Genomic DNA, 18,119 nt, shown 5'->3' on the forward strand with positions numbered 1-18,119 from the left:
CTGACAGAAACCACAGGCACCCAAGTCAAGGGCAGGGAAAGTGAGCCTTTCTCGAAGCCCCTGCAGAGAACACAGCCCCACACCAGGCAAAGCACAGAGGAGACGAGGCCGCGCTGGAAGGCAGTGGGCCTCAGCCTGCTCTGTCCCATGCCCATGGGCCGCACATGGCCCTGACAAGAACCCTGCCTTTTCTGAGGTGTAGCGACCTCACTGATGAGGCAGATGAGCCCCACCTTGAAGAACTTTGTGTAAATAAAATACAGGCACAGCACGTGGCCCAGAGCCTGGCATACGGTGAAAGCTAAGAACTGACCAACGTAGCTGACATAGTCACTGCCATGACAGAACCAGATGATGGAATGGGGGAGTAGGGACCTCTGGGGAGTCACCCTAGGTCTTTCTCAAGATGGAAAAATCCCAGTTGGTGGCCTGTTATCAGCTCAAGCAGACATGCCCCAAAACAGTCTTACACTTTTTTATGGTGCTGGGGATGGATACAAGGGTGTTCTATTTCTGAGATACACCCATAACCCTATTTCATTTTTTATTTTTATTATTTTTGGTACTGAGGACTGAACCCAGGATTACTCTACCTTAGAGTTATGCTCTCAGCCCTAATTTATTATTCGTTTATTGAAACAAAGCCTCACTAATTTGCAGAGGGTCTTCACTATGTCGCTGAGGCTGGCTGTGAATCTGCAATCCTCCTGTCTCAGCCTCCCAAGTACTGGGATTACAAGAATACACCATCACACCCAGCTCATATTTTATTTTGAAAAAGGGTCTCACTAAATCACAGAGGGCCTTGCTAAGTTGCTGAGGCTGGCCTCAAACCTATGATCTTCCTGTCTTGGCCTCCTAAGTATTGGGATTACAGGTGTATGCCACCACATCTGGCCCCAAATAGTGTTTTTTTTTTTTTTTTTTTTTTGGTGTTTGTGGTACTGGGGGTGGAACCTAGAGGCTTTCTACCTCTGGGCTACACTCCCAGACCCATTTAATATTTTATTTGGAAACAGGGTCTCACTAAGTTGCTGAGAGCCTCACTAAGTAGCTGAGGCTGGCTTTGAATCCGTGTGATCTTCCTGTCTCAGCCTCCCAAGCGCAGGGATTACAAGCGTGTGCCACCATGTCTGGCTCCAAACAGTGTTAATTTCAGGACTCGTTTTTTACATGAAGAGACTTATTATTCATCTATTTTGCAAAGCAGGTAAGAATTACAATATATAAAGATAAACACTGTATAATAAAACAATGTGTCTGTGTATCCCACAAGAAGAGAGTCTAATCAAAGCACTTTTCCATAATGACTAATCCTGTTGCCACAAAGCGTGTGGCAACACACAGGCCACCAGCCTACCTTCTCCTCCTCACTGAGGGGGTCTCCAAGCTCATCCTGGGAGAAGTCAAGGAATGCTACAGAGCCGTCCATGGAGCACACCAAGATGCCCAGCCCGTTCAGAGTCCTGGAAGAGACAGCCATTAGCAGCCGGGCAGGTGCCTGGGAAGCAATGCCCATGCCACAGTGGCTGGCCCGAGCAGACAGGCCCCAGTGCTTGCTGGACACCCTGGCTCCCTTTGAGGCTGGATGGCAGGGGCAGCAGCAACTGCACCCCAGAGGGCCTGGCTCATGTACAAAGTCTCTCTTACCATAGGTTTTTATTTTTTTTTTTTTGTTTTTTTTTTTTTTGCGGGTCTGGGGATGGAACCCAGGGGCATTCGACCTCCGAGCTACACCCCCTGCCCTATTTTTTATTCTTTATTTTGAAACCGGGTCTCACTGAGTTGCAGAGGGCCTCACTAAGTAGCTGAGGCTGTCCGCGAACCGCGATCCTCTGGGTCTCAGCCTCCCGAATGCTGGGATTACAAGCGTGCGCCACCACGCCCGGCTACCATAGGTTTTTAAAGTTTCAACTTTCTTTTATTTTGAAACCTTTTAAAATAGACCTTGAGGAAGTGTGGGTCCCAGTTTGTCTGAGAAGAACTTCTTGGGGTCAGCCCACCATTGGGCAGGACATTCTCACTACAGTGGGTATAAAGCTGCCAGTTCCTGAATCATGTACAAACAGGACTTTGGGGTCTGTGCTGGCTACCAGGCCCTAATAGTATCCAGGAGGCCTCATGGCTTTTTGTGAACCCCGCACCACAAGAATCTACCTTACCAGGAAATATCCATGATCGATTTGTCAAATAGCTCATGGATGACAACCAGAGGCCGTTTCAGACACGTGAGCTACGAAACAAGAAGTCGCAAAAATTAATGGAATTACTGGGAACCCCTTTTGCAAATTCAGCTCGGGCAGCACTTGGTCAGAGTTTCTGCTGATGTACAGCATACACTTGACTCGCTCCAAACAGCCACTGCTCAGACCCGAAAAGTGGAACCCAAAGCCTGCGAGAAATAAGCACACTGGAGTGGCTCCCGTCAAGCCTGCTGGGGTTCAGCAGAGAGACAGCTTCATGCACAGTAGGGGAGGCAGAGTGGACAGGTCTGCGGGGCTAGGACCCAAGCAGGGCCTAAGGGAGCGCAGGGAGCACTATGGAGCAGGCGAGCACCAGCTCACGTTCCCTGGGCCCAAGGAGCTCTGGTACACATTACCAAGGCATGGCACAGCCACTCACATGAGCTCAACAGGCTTCCTCTGCAGTGTGTGGATAGTTCTCAAACACAAGAACAGCACAAATGGCCCTTGATTCAACCCAACCTAAATACTACTAACATTTCTATGACCTATTTTCTTCTGGCTACCTTTTGTATTTTACTCTTTCAAGTAAGGCTACTCGTGCCTGCTTTCTCACTGGGAACACAGTGTGTGACACCGTGGACTCACTGCTGGGTGCCTAAGGCATTCACACGTGCCTGTTTGCCAGCTACCCCTTCCTGCACGACAGCCAGGCACAGGGCAGAAGCACGCCGAGCACCTACTGAGCCCTGAAGAGCAGCAGGCCTTTCCTCCCTCAGGCCTCTGGGGCTAGCCACCTCGCCACCCCACCCCTCCCGCCCCAAGAGCTGGAGTGGCTGCTCACCCAGACGGAGAGCGAGCGGTCCTTGCTGCCAACGGCACAGCAGCAGTACGGGCAGCTGGGCTTCGCAGAGCTCCCGTTCTTCTGCTTCTTTTTGAAGATTTTTGGGTTGAATTTCTAAAACCAAGTAACAAATATTAAAAAAAAAAAAAAAAAAAAGTCACCAAGCACTGAGCACACATCCCATGATTAAACATCGGAACACACCACCCAAGTCCCACACCACCCAAGTCCCGGGCCACTAGAGGGATCCCTCACAGAGCCTCTGAGCCCTGGAGGAGTTAGTTCATCTTCAAAACTACCTCTGAGGCACTTTGCGGATAATGCAATGGAGGCTCAGGGAGGTCAGGAAATGCTCACGGAGGAAGTGGGGGAATGAGGATTCCAAGCTGGTGCTCCCAAACATCCCGCTTCTGGAGCCAGCAGCCAGGTCTAGGGCCTGGGAGATGCTGGAATGGCCCTGCCTTCAGACTGCAGGGTCCCTATCCTAGCACCCAGGGAGACGGCAAGCCTGTGAGGGGCTGGTGCGCCAGGCCTCATTCACTCGCATCTCCTGAGGAGGCCCAGGACCGGCAGGAGAGAGCCTGTCTCTATCTCCTGAGGAGGCCCAGGACCGGCAGGAGAGAGCCTGTCTCCATCTCCTGAGGAGGCCAAGGACCGGCAGGAGAGAGCCTGTCTCCATCTCCTGAGGAGGCCAAGGACCGGCAGGAGAGAGCCTGTCTCCATCTCCTGAGGAGGCCAAGGACCGGCAGGAGAGAGCCTGTCTGCGTAACGTCTTCTCCATCATCATCTACTGTTCACAGCCCTCACTCCCTAGCAGAGATCTGCTCAGCCCAAGAAGCTAACTAACCCCCTTTTGGAAAGGCTGGAAGCACATGCTACCAGCCTTCTTGGATTGAGAGGGGGCGGGAGCTCCTCGAATTCTAAGGCAGAACGTCTAAGGGCAGGGGAAGAGTGGCTCCTCAGAGCCTAATGTCAGATGGCCTAGAGGGGTTTCACTCTGGGGCCTGGCAGGAAATGGCTAGGGCTGCACAGAGACCAGAGAATATGGAACCCCAGACTTGCGTTTCGGCTACCACCGAGCAGGCACAAAACCCAACTTAGACTCCAACACATGCACAAAAAGAAACAAGATTTCATTCCTAAAATATTTATATCCTAAAGTACAAAATAAGTTGGTCGTGGTGGCGCATACTTGTAATCCCTGCGCTTGGGAGGCTGAGACAAGAGGATCACATAGGTTTGAAGCCAGCCTCAGCTACTTAGTGAGGCTCTCAGCAACTTAGTGAGACCCTGTTTCCAAATAAAATATAAAAAATAGGTCTGGGAGTATAGCCCAGAGGCAGAAAGCTCCTGGGTTCCATCCCTAGTACCACCAATAGAAAGAAAGAAAGAAAGAAAGAAAGAAAGAAAGAAAGAAAGAAAGAAAGAAAGAAAGATTATTTATTACAAGCAGCGATGAGGTCGTTTTGCTCAAGGTCCTGGATGACCTTTCTCTCCCCTCAATCACGGCACATCAATCTTTCTGTTTTGTTTGGTTGTGCAGCGCTGAGAAACCCATGGTCCCCGCAGGTTATCTGTCACTACGTCACAGCCTGACTTGGGCCTCGACATTCGTAGTTACCCAGCGTGGCAGACACGGTCTCGGGCCTCCAGGTTCAATAGCGGCTCTCTGGCTCTGCACCTCTACGTGGGCAGCACTGAGCGGCCAGCAACCACAAGCACAAGTTGGAAGCTGCAAGCTCTGCTCAGGCAGGTGTGAGACATGCTGCTCTGCTGGGGTGCTCAGGACTGCTCTGCCTGCCCTGGGGCTAGCGGAGGGCGCCCTGCACTGCAGTGCCTGTTAGAGCCCTAAGTATGCAGAGGTGGGCATGGAGCCACAAGGCTCCCGACAGAAGACGGAGGTGGTGATGTACGCCGTTGAAGTCTGCCCAAACACATGCAGGTATTCCGCTTTGTAAAACCAGCTTGAAGATATTTAAACAGATGTATTTAAAATAAAATCATGCTGACTTTGCACCCACAGCCGCGGCTCCCCGCGTGAGCCAGTCTTGGGGCACACTGAGACTGAGCACTACCCAGGTCCAAGCAGGGCAGGGCAGGGCACACTCACCACGACAGTCACAGCTTTCCGGTGGCCCACAAAGTCCATGTTGGTCTTCCAGCCCTCCCTTTCGATGATTTGGGCAGTGGGGCCAGAGTTGTTCATGGCGTGGGCAGACACGAGGTAATGCCCATCAGGTGACCAGCTGAGCCGCAGCACATGGGTCGTGCCCCCACACTGAAAGAAACACCCGTGCGTGAAAGGCGTCCAGACCGGCCTGTGACCCACATCTGCTCCGAGGGTGAAGTGCCACTGTGATTTACAAATGCGGTGGGTGTACACCCCAAGGTTCTGGATACACGACTGCTACCACTGCAATCTGTCCCGGTGGCACGACAAGAAGGGCTCTCTATCAGATGAGCAGGGGAATAGGTACCTCCCACCCCCGGGAATGAGCACACAGTGTGGATTCTGAGGGGTCTGGAGGAAGGCATCTGAATTGTCAGCTCTGCATGGCCTGCCACTTCTACACAGTCCTGTTAACCCAGCACTGTCTAAGAGCACTCTCAAGAAGCGCTGCTCCAGGGAGAGTGCCCTGTGGGCACCCCGGAGCCAAAAGGAGCCTGTACAAGGTGTAACAGAAAGGCATTGTCCCTTGACCTGGTGTGAAGGTGGAAGGAAAGTGTCCTTCCGCGTAACACCTTCTGCAGAGGGAGACCATAGGAGTCCTAGCAAAGCCGAGCTCAAAGTCAGCCCAGGTCATCCTCAAGACCTGGAGGTTAAGATCTTGAGCTCAGGGCCTGAGCGCCGCGGTGTCACCTGCCTACAGTCTCCAGGAAGGCTGGATCCCCCAGCAGAGGCTGAAGAGCACCGCCAGGTCCCTGCAGCCTCCCAGTAGCCCCGCGGCCTGGCAGCATAGCCTCGAGGCGCTCTGAATGGTGCGGGGGTCACCTCACCTGCACCAAGAAGCGGAAGGTAAGGAGGGCGGCACTGAGGAAGGCAAAGTCGGGGGCTCAGTCTCAGCTGTGTAGCTGGGGTTGGTCCAGGACCTCACTTTCTCCTGCAGCCACTCCTGACCAGCAGGCAAGTGCTTGCTCTTCCTGCAAACCCACACCCTGCATGCCTGCTCTGAGAGCCTTTCCCACACAGTCACTGTGAGGCTGCACCACAATGTCACCATAACTGCAACCCACGAGTGTTGTTCCACCACAGCGCTACAAGCACCCAGGGGAGACCCCATCTCAGCCCACTCTGGTTTCCCCACACCTACTCCCACCTCACATGCAGAAGGCACTGAGGAAAGGCCTCGAGCTCTGATTCCACATGAAATCAAAATGAAAACAGAGGAGGAGCTAGTAAGATACTGAGAAGCCACTGGGCCTCACCCCACAGGACCTGCCGGCGCACTGCTAATTCTCCTCAGGAGGAAGCCAACGGGCCTACAGAGCAGACGCCAAGGAGCAGAGCTGCCAGCCCAGCCACCAGCACACACAAGTCTCCATGACCCCTTCCCAGCAACAAGGCCCTCTGCGGGACGGCTCGGTGTAAACTTTTTTTTGGTATTGGGGATTGAACCCAGTGGCATTCTACCTCTGAGCTACATCCCAGCCCTACTTTTTTCTTTATTCTGAAACAGTCTCAGTAAGTTGAGAAGAGCCTCCCGAAGTTGCTGAGGCTGGTCTTTCTATCTCAGCCTCCCAAGCACTGGGGTTCCAAGCGTGCGCCACCACGCCCGCTCCAGTGTAAACTTTCCAGAAAAGGTTTATGCTATGGCGACAGTTCTAAGTTCTCTTCAGCTGTAAAACCTATAAATCTTTTCACTTCAAAGCTGGCCATTTCACATCTTCTCAGAAAGGCAAGAGTTTTTCCACCCAAGTCTTAGGGTGAGTGCCCATCCCCAGAGAAAGCCGAGTGGGCCACTCAGCCTCACACTCTGCCCTTGCCCGTGGTCACTTCCTCTCTGGACACAGGGTCAGCGGGGGCTGGGCCACGTTAGGCCTTCTCCAGTTACCTCGTCAAAAGGCTTGGTGATGCTGGTCTCCAACTGCCAGTCCAGTGTCCTCCACACCTTCAGGCTGCGGTCATCAGCTTGAGAGGCGATGTATTTACCCACAGGGTCCCAAGTTAACCCTTTCACCAAGCCAGAGTGACCTCTAAGAGTAGCAAGAATTTCTGTGAAGAAAAATACTCACTCAGTCCCTCCAGATGGCACACATGGACCAAACGGTAACTCCAAGCACACGAGCCACAGTGGTCCTGGAGCAGTACCCTGGCCAGCCTCCACCGAGCACAAGCAGAAGGGCCTCCTAGGTGGATCTCCACCAAAGCTACAGGAGGAATGCCCGCAGCAGGAGGGAGGCTCCCGGGCCTCCTTCAGCTGCTGCTGACCACCAAGGTCGCACATGCCCCACAGGACAGGGCGCTGAGGCCTGAGCACAGCTGCCGTATGTGCCCCACATCTGCCTGCAGCTGCCCTCACGGACAGAAGGCTGTGCCAACCGGGCCATGACCTCACGATGTGGACGAGCTACTCAGCAGCTACCTGGTAGGCAGCAGGTCTCACGGCTCCAAGGGCCGTCACCACGCGGAGTCTTTTGTGAGTCAGTACTGAAGACAAAGAAGTACCCAAAGCACGGTATACAGATGTGCAATTCAAACATGACACAGATAACTAAGACGGCCCCCCTGCAGCCAGAATGGAAGGCCCACTCATGCTGGCGGCGGCTGTCAAAGGTAACTAAAGTGACTGAGATCGCCCCGTTACTTGGGGGGCTGAGATGAGGACTGCAAACAGCCTCAGCAACTCAGAGAGACCCTGCTTCAAAATAAAAGAGCAAAGTAGGGCTGGGGTGTAGCGTGGAGGCAGAATGGCCTGGGTAAGCCACGGACGGCACATTTCTGGCTCATGAGGAAATGCGCTCCCGAGGCTCAGCGGGAGTGTGAGGAGCAGCTGTGAGCTGAGCACCGCAGCTCTAGGCCAGCTTAGGACTTTAAAACGCAAGGCGTAATAGAACCTTTGGCAAACTGGGTTGGTATTAGCTGGCACCTGCTCAAGGGTGTCAGAGATGACGACTGAAGAAAAAGCAAAAGTGGGTTACTGTCAAGACACACACCTGGGCCACTGAGATACTTGCTGACACCAAGATTAAGAAGACAGTGCCAGACTTCCCCTCAGTCCCCAGCAGGGAAGACCCCTTACCTGGGAACTTCACAGCATTCCAGATGACCACAGTATTGTCCACACTGCACGAGGCCAGCCAGGCATCATGGGGGGACCACGCTACATCCATGACATCTGGGAGAAGACAGAGGAGGGGGTGAGACCTCCCGCTGCGGCAGGTTCGGGTGGACACTCACAGCAGCCTTGGGGTCTCATCTCAGGACGCGACCATGACCATCGTCATGATGAGTAGACCACGGCCTGATAACTCTTCTGGGCTGTGGCCTTGGGCCTGCCCCCTCAGCTAACTGGCCTTCCTCAGAGAGCCTCGGCAAGGAGAGACTTATCAACCTAGCAAGACCCTGTTTCATGATAAAAATAAGAACTAGGATTAGGACATAACTCAGGGATAGAATGCTCCTGGATTCAATCCCCAATACGGCAAAAAACAAAGCAAAAAACTATGGGGCATGGTGGAGCATGCCTGTAATCCAAATACTTAGGAGGCTGAGACAAGACCTTAGGTTCTAAGAAGGCCACCTTCAGCAACTCAGAGAAACTCTCAGCAACCTAGGGAGACCCTGTTTCAAAACAAAAAATAAAAGAAGGCTGGGGGTATAGCTTGGAGATAGAATGCTTGGAGTCAATCCTAGTCACACACACACACACACACACACACACACACACACACACACACCTTTGAGCAGGGTGTGGTGGTGCATGCCTATAATCCCAGTACTTGGGAATCTGAGGCAGGAGGATCTCAAGTTCAAGGCCAGCCTCAGCAACTTAGAGACTACTTCAAAATAACAAGGGCCAAGGGTATAGCTCAGAGCTATAATGCACCCTAGGTTCGATCCCTAGTACCAAAAACCCAAACGCAGAAAGTGGGTGTAGCCCAGTGGCGGAATGTTTGCCTAGAAGACACAAGGCTCTAAGCTCAGTCCTTAGCACTCCAAGAAAGTTAAGTTGCTGAGGCTGGCTGTGAACCTGTGATCCTCCTGTCTCAGCCTCCCAAGTACTGGCATTGCAGGCATGTGCCACCATGCCCGGCTAGGATTGTCTTTTTTAGAAGAATAAGCCAAACACCCAAAATTTCCACCGCCCTCTTTCCCTAGTTTTCCAAGGTCTCCAGGGACGGTTGCGAAGGGCTTGGAGGATGGTGCTGTGACGCACTGATGCTTCATTTCATGTTCAGACCACCTCTGAGAGGTTCAAGGCTCCTGCTCTACTCCACTTTCTAGACTGCCGAGAGGACCCATCACCACGAACAGTGCCAAGCTGACGCGGACACTAAGGGCTTCTGTCTCTCATGCACATGTGTCCTGTGCAACCCTCCACACTGCAGATGATTTCTTTGAGACTGATATCCCAAAGAGGAACTGTTGGGCAGAGACCTGGACATCTTCACCGGCTGCATTCTCATAACACTGAAGACAGCTTTTCAAAGGCCTCTGTGCCTTTCCACGTGCAGTGCCAACTTCGGGACTTCCTTTTTCCTTCTACCTTCTTTTGTGGTGCAGATTGAACCAGGGGTGTTCTACCTGAGTCACATTCACAGGCACCCCCTTTCTACCCCACACCTTTCTGTGACGCTGGGGATAGTATCCAGGGTGTTCTACCTCCAATCTATTCCTATAGCCCTTTCCTTTAATTTTATTTTTTGTTTTGAAACAAGGTCTCACCAGGCTGTTGAGAGTCTCACTATGTTGCTGAGGCCATCCTCGAATCTGCCATCTTCCTGACTCAGAATGACTGGGATTATAGGTATACATCTCCATGCCCAGCTCCTAGCCCTTTTTATTTATTGTGAAAGAGGATCTCACTACATTACCACAAGCTGGACTCAAACCTGCCATCCTCCTGCCTCAGCCTTCCAAGTGCTGAGATGACAGGAGTTGCAGTCATGCCCAGTTTCCTGTTAGTTAATTGACTTTCTGTGTTTTCACTTTGATCTGCTCATCAGCGAGGTGAGGCTTCGTGTCTATCGGCTCCTCTCTTGTGACTAGTGCGCGGTATGAGCTTTATGTAGGATGGCGACAACACAGTAGGCGCGAAGCAAGGTGCTCGGAACTCGCAGGGCAGGCACAGACACGAGTCGCGGCGCGGGGCCGCGTCGTAGCCCGGCACTTGGGAGACTGACGCAAGAGAGCCGCGACAATTTAGCAAGGCCTTGGGTTTTCTTTTTTTTTAATTTTTGTGGTACTGGGGATGGAACCCAGGGGCTTTCTACCTCCGAGCTATACCCTCAGCCCTATTTTTTATTCTTTATTTGGAAACCGGGTCTCACTGAGTTGCCGAGGGCTGTCTGCGAACTGAGATTCTCTTCTCTCAACCTTCCCAATGCTGGGATCACAAGCCTGTGCCACCATGCCCGGCTTAGACCCTGTTTCCAAATAAAAAATCAAATAGAGCCGGGCATGGTGGTGCACACTTGTAATCCCAGTACCTGGGAGGCCGAGATGGGAGGATCACGTAGGTTCAAAGCCAGCCTCAGCTACTTAGTGAAGCTCTCGGGAACTTAGTGAGACCCTGCTTCCAAATAAAATATAAAATAGGTCTGGGAGTTTAGCCCGAAGGTAGAAAGACCCTGGGTTCCACCCCCCAGTACCACAAATAAAATAAAATACAAAAAGGGGATTGGGGACATAGCCCAGAGGTAGAAATCCCCTGGATTTCTACTCCTAGTATCACAATAAAATAAAATAAAGACCAGAATTTCACTGTAGTACCACGTTTCATAGCAGAGAAAGATGTGGTCAGATAGGACCCCAAAATGAGGCATGGTTTTCTTAGCAACTTCCAGACTTACTTATAGTATAGACATTGGCTGCAAACCCCACCAAGTCACCTACCTATAAGGCACTTTAGATATAGAACTCTGTGATTTCTTCTATACCTGTTAACCTTCAAAAATGTTCTCTTTAAGCCGGGCATGGTGGTGCACACTTGTAATCCCAGTACTTGGGAGGCTAAGACAGTAGGATTGTAGATTTACAGCCAGCCTCAGCTACTTAGTAAGGCCCTGTGCAAACTCAGTGAGACCCTGTTTCAAAATAAAGAATAAAAATAGGGCTAGGGGGCGTAACTCAGAGGTAGAATGCCCCTGGATTCAATCCCCAGTACTGGGAAAAAGAATAAAAAAAAACACAAAAAAAACAACCTTGCTTGAAATCTGATAAATATTCAATTATATTTCCCCCTGATTTATTTATTTAATATTTATTTAATTTATTTGCAGTATTGGGGATGAGACCCCAGGGGCATGCTACTACCAAGCGGAAACCCCCAGCCCTATTTTTTATTCTTTATTTTGAAGCTGAGGCTGGCTTCAAACCTAGGCGATCCTCCTGTCTCAGCCTCCCAAATGCTGGGATTACAAGCGTGCGCCACCACGCCCGGCTCTGATTTAATTATTTAGTGTTTATTTCTTTAACATCTTAGATTTAATTGGTGTATGTTGTGTTTAGTAGGGATCTAAGTGTATTTCTCTTTACCCACATACTGTTTAAGGATGTCGTGTGGGGAGAAACCAATCCCCTTTTGGTAAGCGACTGAGGCCTCTCCATGGCAATACATCTACATATTTGGCACATGTAGCCCTCTTTGTGGTAGTAGTTTTATCCCAAACCCACCACGTTTCAATTACAGGAACTTTGAATGTTTTGTTCTGAAGGCTACTTGTCCACGCAGCCGCCCTTTGAGATCAGTGCCTGCTGCTCCAGGAACCCACCATGCAGCAGCTCTTTCTCTGACATGCAGGTTTGGAGCTTGTCTTCAAAGTGTATGTGCAATCCCCTTTTCTCCTTCTTTTTTTTTTTTTTTTTTTGGTGGTACTTGGGATTGAACCCAGGGTGTTCTACTCTCTGAACTACCCTCTTCCCTGTCCTTTTTATTTGGAAACAGGGTCTAAGTTGCTGAGGGCCTCACTAAATTTTTGAGGCTGTCCTGGAACCTGCGTCCTCCTGTCTCAGCCTCCCAAGTACTGGGACTACGTACAGGCATGTGCCACCATGCCTGGCCCCTTTTCTTCCTATTGTGTACTAATACAAAGCCAAGACCCTCCCGCACTTGATCTCCATTTCTGATCAGGTTCTTGCCATCATTCTTGGTGACTCCCCGAGGATGGATCTCTAAGACCAAGGCTGTGGGTTCCTCACCCTTCTTGTTCTCCTTTGGCGACCTTGGCTTCTAAGTTAATTCTCACCGCAGGCTGGCCCAGAGGCCACCCCTCCCTGTCTCATCCCTAACCCTCCGCACTCCGGCCGTGGCCTCGCTCACCCTCAACCCCTCCACCAGCCTCAGCGTTAAGGGCGCACTCCCCCAGTCTGCCACCCCCTGTTCGTGTGCTCACTTCTCTTCCAACTGAGATCCCTCGGTCCCATTCTCTTCCTCTGGCTCCTGACAAAACCCAGCTCCGTTCAGTTCTGATATCTTTTCCCCAGTATTTCTGGAGCACCCTCCACGAGGCTCTGACCCATCCACACCAGTGCAAACTTCACTTGCCAAGGCCATCCAGGGGCTCACGTTGCCCAGCGCACTGGCCAGCCCTCGGCCTGACCTCCCCTCCGTGCACATGTCACTCATCCCTTTTTCCTTCCAGTGCTCTTCACTGTCTCAACTTACCTCTCCTGCGACTCCCATAGCTCCAAACCTGGCTCTACCACTGGACTGTTTCTACTCAGGGCCTCTCTCTACTCAAAGAAGCCTATCTCCACCTGCCTATGTAGATGTCCACGTACACTGGAAAACTGAATGTCAGCTGGGCGTGGTCAGGCATGCTTGTAATCCCATCGCTTAGGAGGCTGAGACAGGAGGATCCCACAGGTTCGAAGCCAGCCTCAGTTACTGAGTGAGGCTGCGACTTAGTGAGACACTGTTTCCAAATAAAGTATAAAATAGGTCTGGGAGTATAGCCTGGAGGTAGAAAAGGCCCTGGGCTCCACCCTCAGAACCACAAAACATAAACAAAAACAAAAACAAAACAAGCCAGGCATGGTGGCGCACGCTTGTAATCCCAGCATCTGGAAGGCTGAGACTGGAGGATCACGGTTCGTGGACAGCCTCAGCTACTTAGTGAGGCTCTCTGCAACTCAGCGAGACCCTGTTTCAAAATAAAGAATAAAAAATAGGGCAGGGGGTGTAGCTTGGAGGTCGAATGCCCCTGGGTTCCATCCCCAGACCCACAGAAAACAAACAAACAAAAAACCCCACAAAAAACAGCCGGGCGTTGTGGCGCACGCTTGTAATCCCCGCACTTGGGAGGCTGAGACAGGAGGATTGTGCAGGTTCGAAGCCAGCCTCCGCTGGTTTGAGAGACCCTGTTTCCAAATAAAAAATATAAAATAGGTCTGGGAGTGTAGCCCGGAAGTAGAAGGCCCCTGGGTTCCATCCCCAGTACCACCAAAACAAACAAACAAACAAACAAACAAACAACCCCCCCCCGAATATCTGCATTCGAAGTCCAAAACATAAGTAGATGTGGCAAGGTGATGCAAGCCCAGTCCTTGGAAAGCTAAGATGGAACTGCAAGTTCACAGAGAGCCTCAGCAACCTAACCTAGTGAGATCTCAGCAATCTAGTGAGACCCTATTTCAAAAGAAAAAATAAAAAGAAAGGGTTGGGGGTATAGCCTGGAAAGAGAATGCTCCTCAGTACTACTGCCTCCCCAAAACAGAGAGGGAGGTTTGTTCACCTTAAGCTGTCTACAGAGTGCTTGCTGAAGATAAAGCGCTCGTGGGTTCAGCTGATGCCTCCCAACCACCTGCTCCTGTCCTGTCTTCCTATGTCCTAGACATTCCCCCAATCCTCAGGCCTAAGCTGGTGTCTGTTCCCATATGCCTGCTGCCCTGCAGTCTCAGTACTGGACCCTCTGGCGATGCAGGCACCAGTGTGGACTTGCCATCATCGCCCCATGCCCTGTCCTTCCTTCTTCTCTCTAACCCAAAGGGCAGGGCTGCTCAGGCCCTTGCAGCTTTACAGAAACAGCCTTCTTTTCCCTGGGAGCAGCCACAACAGTGCCCTGTGTCTTGCAGATCCTTACACCTCTCCCCTCTGTGCCTGATGAGTGACCCCTCACCAACATGTCATGACTTGGCCCCGCACACGGGGCCCGCCTAACTCTGCGCTGCTCTTGCTCATGTGACGATCAAGCCGCGCTAAAACGCCGCCTGCGTACCACTCACACCTAGCCTCCATCATCGCTGCCCCTGCCTGGGCTGGACCACAGGCTTCCAGGACAAGTAGGAATTATGTTTATTTGGCACCCTGGTACCTAAAGTGCAATGGCCTTTAGAGTGTTAAAGACTGCCCTTACTCCTCTTCAGCCTAAACCTATACAACGCACCTCTTCCATTTGCAAACCTAGGCAGGCGGAGCTGAGAAGATTTCTACTGGGAACCTGTGGGCTGGTTTCTAGGGAATAGATAAATTATGCTTACAGACTCAATGATCCCCTGATGAAGGTACTGATTCAGTTCAGCAGGATAAACAGCAGAACGCGGAAAGTTCTACATCAAAGACATAAATGTACAGCCCAGGAGGGTTGGAGTGGGGGACTGCATATGGCCGGCAGCAGACTATAGAGAAAGTGACTGCACAGGCCTTGACAAGTAGGTGACGTGGAGGCACTGCCAGGGACCAGCCCAACCCCACAGGCGGCCCCACTCACCGCCCGAGTGACTCCGGAGGATGGAGACACACCGCCACTGTTCCACGTTGGCAAGCTTACCACTGGAGCCGAACACAGTACTGGGCCCAATGTACCTGTGTAAAAGAGGAGTCAGACAGGAACTCTTGGAGTCCTCGGGCCCTGAACAGAGATATTCCCTGCAGCGTGGCTTAGCGTGGCAGACAGAACAAAGCAAAATACACAATGGCTGCAAAGGGCTAGGTTTTCAACAAAGGGGCTGATTAGGTAACTTATGATCCATGCACTTGATGAAATAACACACAAACCTCGCACAGGAAAAAGTTCACATTCTACTAAGTGAAAAAAGTAGGCCACAGGACATCATATACAAAATGATACCACCTAACACACACAACATGGCTATCATCCATACATGGAAAAGTAAGGGATACACATTAAAAAAAAAACCCAAATATTGAACATGGTTATTAGAGTAGTGAGAGGGTTTTCTTTTTTTATACTTTTTTACTTTTCTCAGCTGTATACTAAATGTTATTTATGTGGGCTAAAGTAGCAAAATCGACAGAATTTTAAAATCCCCTGGTAATGAATCAAATGGCCCTGCCTTAACCCCCAAGGCACCGAGACCAGGTGAGCCTAGGGCAGCGATGCTTTCCGGAGGAGCAGCCCAGCAGGCCTGGTGAAGGCGGTATGCGCTTTCGGTCACCCTTGGCTCTCAGAAAGCTCTGCTTAGCTGGGCGTGGTGGTGCACACTCGTGATCCCAGTGCTTGGGAGGCTGAGAGTGGAGGATCACAGGTTCAAAGACAGCCTCAGTCACTCAGTGAGGCCCTTCATAACCTAGGGAGACCTTGTTTCAAAATAAAAAACAAAATGGGGCTCTGGGTGTAGCCCAGAGGTAGAATGCCACTGAGCTCGATCCCCGGCGCCAAAAGGCCACAGCCATAGAAAGGCTAGCCGGGCCCTGTGGCTGACGCCGGCACACCGTTTACTGCTCCAAGCAACTGGCCCAGTCGCCTGGGAGCCTCCTGTGGGGCTCATCTTGAGACTGTTGGCCAAGCAGTAAAGAAAAATCCCGCTTTCCAGATGATGCTTAGCTCATTTTGGGTGCAGGGCAAGGGGCCGCCCAGGTTGAGGCTGCCAGAGACTGAAGCAACTGGCAGAGAGGACAGGCTCTGGATCCCACCCGGATTCCATCTCGGAACCGCAACTTCTAGAGGGTTTTGTATGTTAGGTTTCCATGTGAAATTTCGCGTGAGGAACAAAACCAACACGGGCACCATGTCAGCACCAGAAGGGATCGCCCTTCCTTTCTCGGGTGGCAGCCCTGCGGCCCTGCCAGTGGTGGCTGGCCAGTCAGCAGGCGGGCTGGTGGCCTCCCGGCCGCGCCACCTGCCCCTGATTTATGCGCGCTTCCTGCTCCTTATGAAGTCAGTCCTCTGTGGACTGCAGCACCAGGGTGGGAAAGGCGACTTTGATAAAGACCAGCAAAGCAGCTTCTAAAAGTTAAATGTGAAGAAAGGAAAATGATGCTTACGTAGCCCGTTTCCACACCATAATCAGTTTGTCATCTCCCCCAGAAGCTAAATACATCCCACTGTTTGACCACCGCACACAGTTCACACATGCTGGGAAGAAAAAAAAAATAGGGTGATGAAAATCCAATAGTATGCCTGCTTGCTTTATGCAGAATTTGGCAAGATGTAAGGGGTTTATAAAATCTAAGCTATCGAATCTATTTAAGGAATTAAGGCATCTACTGTGTGAGGACCCCAGAAAAACAATTCAGTCAGAGCACTACCCCGCTTATCCCATAACAAATCACCGAGCTGTGTGTAGGGGTATCATCATCTGAGAACTGCTGGTGTTGAGCAGAAGAGACAAGAACTTATTCCCATGAAAAGTGACAAACTTCATTATTCAAAGGGCCACCTACTGCTGAGATGCGTTTCTGAATAGGGATTATTCTCAGAATGAAAGCCTCTGCCAAAATGGCCAAGATGCCTTCTCTGGAACTTTTAGGGGAATAACTTGGCAGGGTATAAAAACTGTGACTCTGACTTAATCCTACTTGTCAGAGCCAGTCCTTTCCAGTTTGGATTTCCCAAACCTGTCAGCACTGCATATTTACTGATTCTGCACTTATAAAGTAAGAGCAGCAGAAATCCTCCGGGCCTCTGCGGAGGCAGAGCCTCCAGAAACAAGGACTTCAGCCTTTGGGAGACATGGGATGTGATGGACACTAACCAAGCTGCAGCTAGCACACAGCCTGCGAGTAACGTGTGCTCCAGGTGCGAGGACACTGAGGCGTGTGGGGCAAGCACACGGAGCAGAGGAAGAGGCTGCCAGCCAAGGCCAGCAACACTGATGGAGGACCTCGGGTGGGACACTAAGGCACAACAGCAGGAACGGAAACCACAGCCCTGTCCAAAAGCCCAAAGGGTCCTGGCAGAGCCTTGGAGAGACACAGTGCCAATCTCTAACATTCTGGTGAGTGGTCTCTTATGCACCCTTTCCTAGAACCCTACTGTGTCCGGTTGCTGGCCCCAAAGCCCCATGGAATCAGGCAGTAACGACTCATGAGCAGGAAATCACCAGAGGTACCTGCAGACTGTCCAAAGATGGTTCTGTGGGCGGGCCGAGTCTTCTGCCGAATAACTCACCCAGGTGTGCAGCCAACATCTGTGCCTTCAGACAGCAGGCCGAGGGGAGTTACCGCCGCACGGGGCCTTATCTTTCTAATTACAAACACATGTGCTAACCTTGGGCACTCTGCCAACACGCAAAGCCTGCAAAGGGCCACTCTGTAATACCTAAGTGATTGTCCATCTGGCAAAGCATCTTGGGAATGTTTTCATCCTTCTCGTCATCCTCCTGGAGGACTGGAGACATATTCCAGATCACAACCTTCCCAGAATCCTGCCCTGGAACGAAGAGCCAGAAATAGCTTAATGTGCCAAGAGTCCAACTCAATGTTGGTGTGCAATATTAATTATGGGAAGTCCTCAGTTAAGAGTCCATAAATTATAACTGACTAGATCTAAGGAGACAGAGCTTGCATTGCTAATGCAAACTGCAGGACCCAAGAGAATTTGTACTCAGCTATTGCTGAGCGCAGCCTGACTTTATGGGCAGGAAATGAAGAGGGGATTGAGTTCCGGTCTAGCTTCCAGTCTGCTGTGACACCCCCAGAAGACCCCCACTTTGGCCAGGACACTGGCTCCTCATGCGCAAGCCGAAG

General features: G+C 51.3%; 1 protein-coding gene across 1 annotated transcript in view; it reads right to left on the minus strand.

Moving 5' to 3' along the window:
* Window positions 1-18,119, minus strand: part of HIRA (histone cell cycle regulator) — a gene marked incomplete at both ends in the record, with an annotated part of 59,260 nt that overhangs the window by 25,238 nt on the left and 15,903 nt on the right. Inside the window, 9 exons of the mRNA XM_080717396.1 lie at window positions 1,361-1,466; window positions 2,163-2,233; window positions 3,028-3,141; window positions 5,138-5,305; window positions 7,080-7,240; window positions 8,268-8,363; window positions 14,899-14,993; window positions 16,416-16,506; window positions 17,692-17,802. Of these exons, the coding sequence (XP_080573522.1) occupies window positions 1,361-1,466; window positions 2,163-2,233; window positions 3,028-3,141; window positions 5,138-5,305; window positions 7,080-7,240; window positions 8,268-8,363; window positions 14,899-14,993; window positions 16,416-16,506; window positions 17,692-17,802 (1,013 nt within the window). The remainder of the gene's footprint in view (window positions 1-1,360; window positions 1,467-2,162; window positions 2,234-3,027; window positions 3,142-5,137; window positions 5,306-7,079; window positions 7,241-8,267; window positions 8,364-14,898; window positions 14,994-16,415; window positions 16,507-17,691; window positions 17,803-18,119) is intronic.

Source organism: Muscardinus avellanarius (assembly GCF_963383645.1).
Source record: "Muscardinus avellanarius genome assembly, chromosome: 21".
Lineage (NCBI taxonomy): Eukaryota > Metazoa > Chordata > Mammalia > Rodentia > Gliridae > Muscardinus > Muscardinus avellanarius.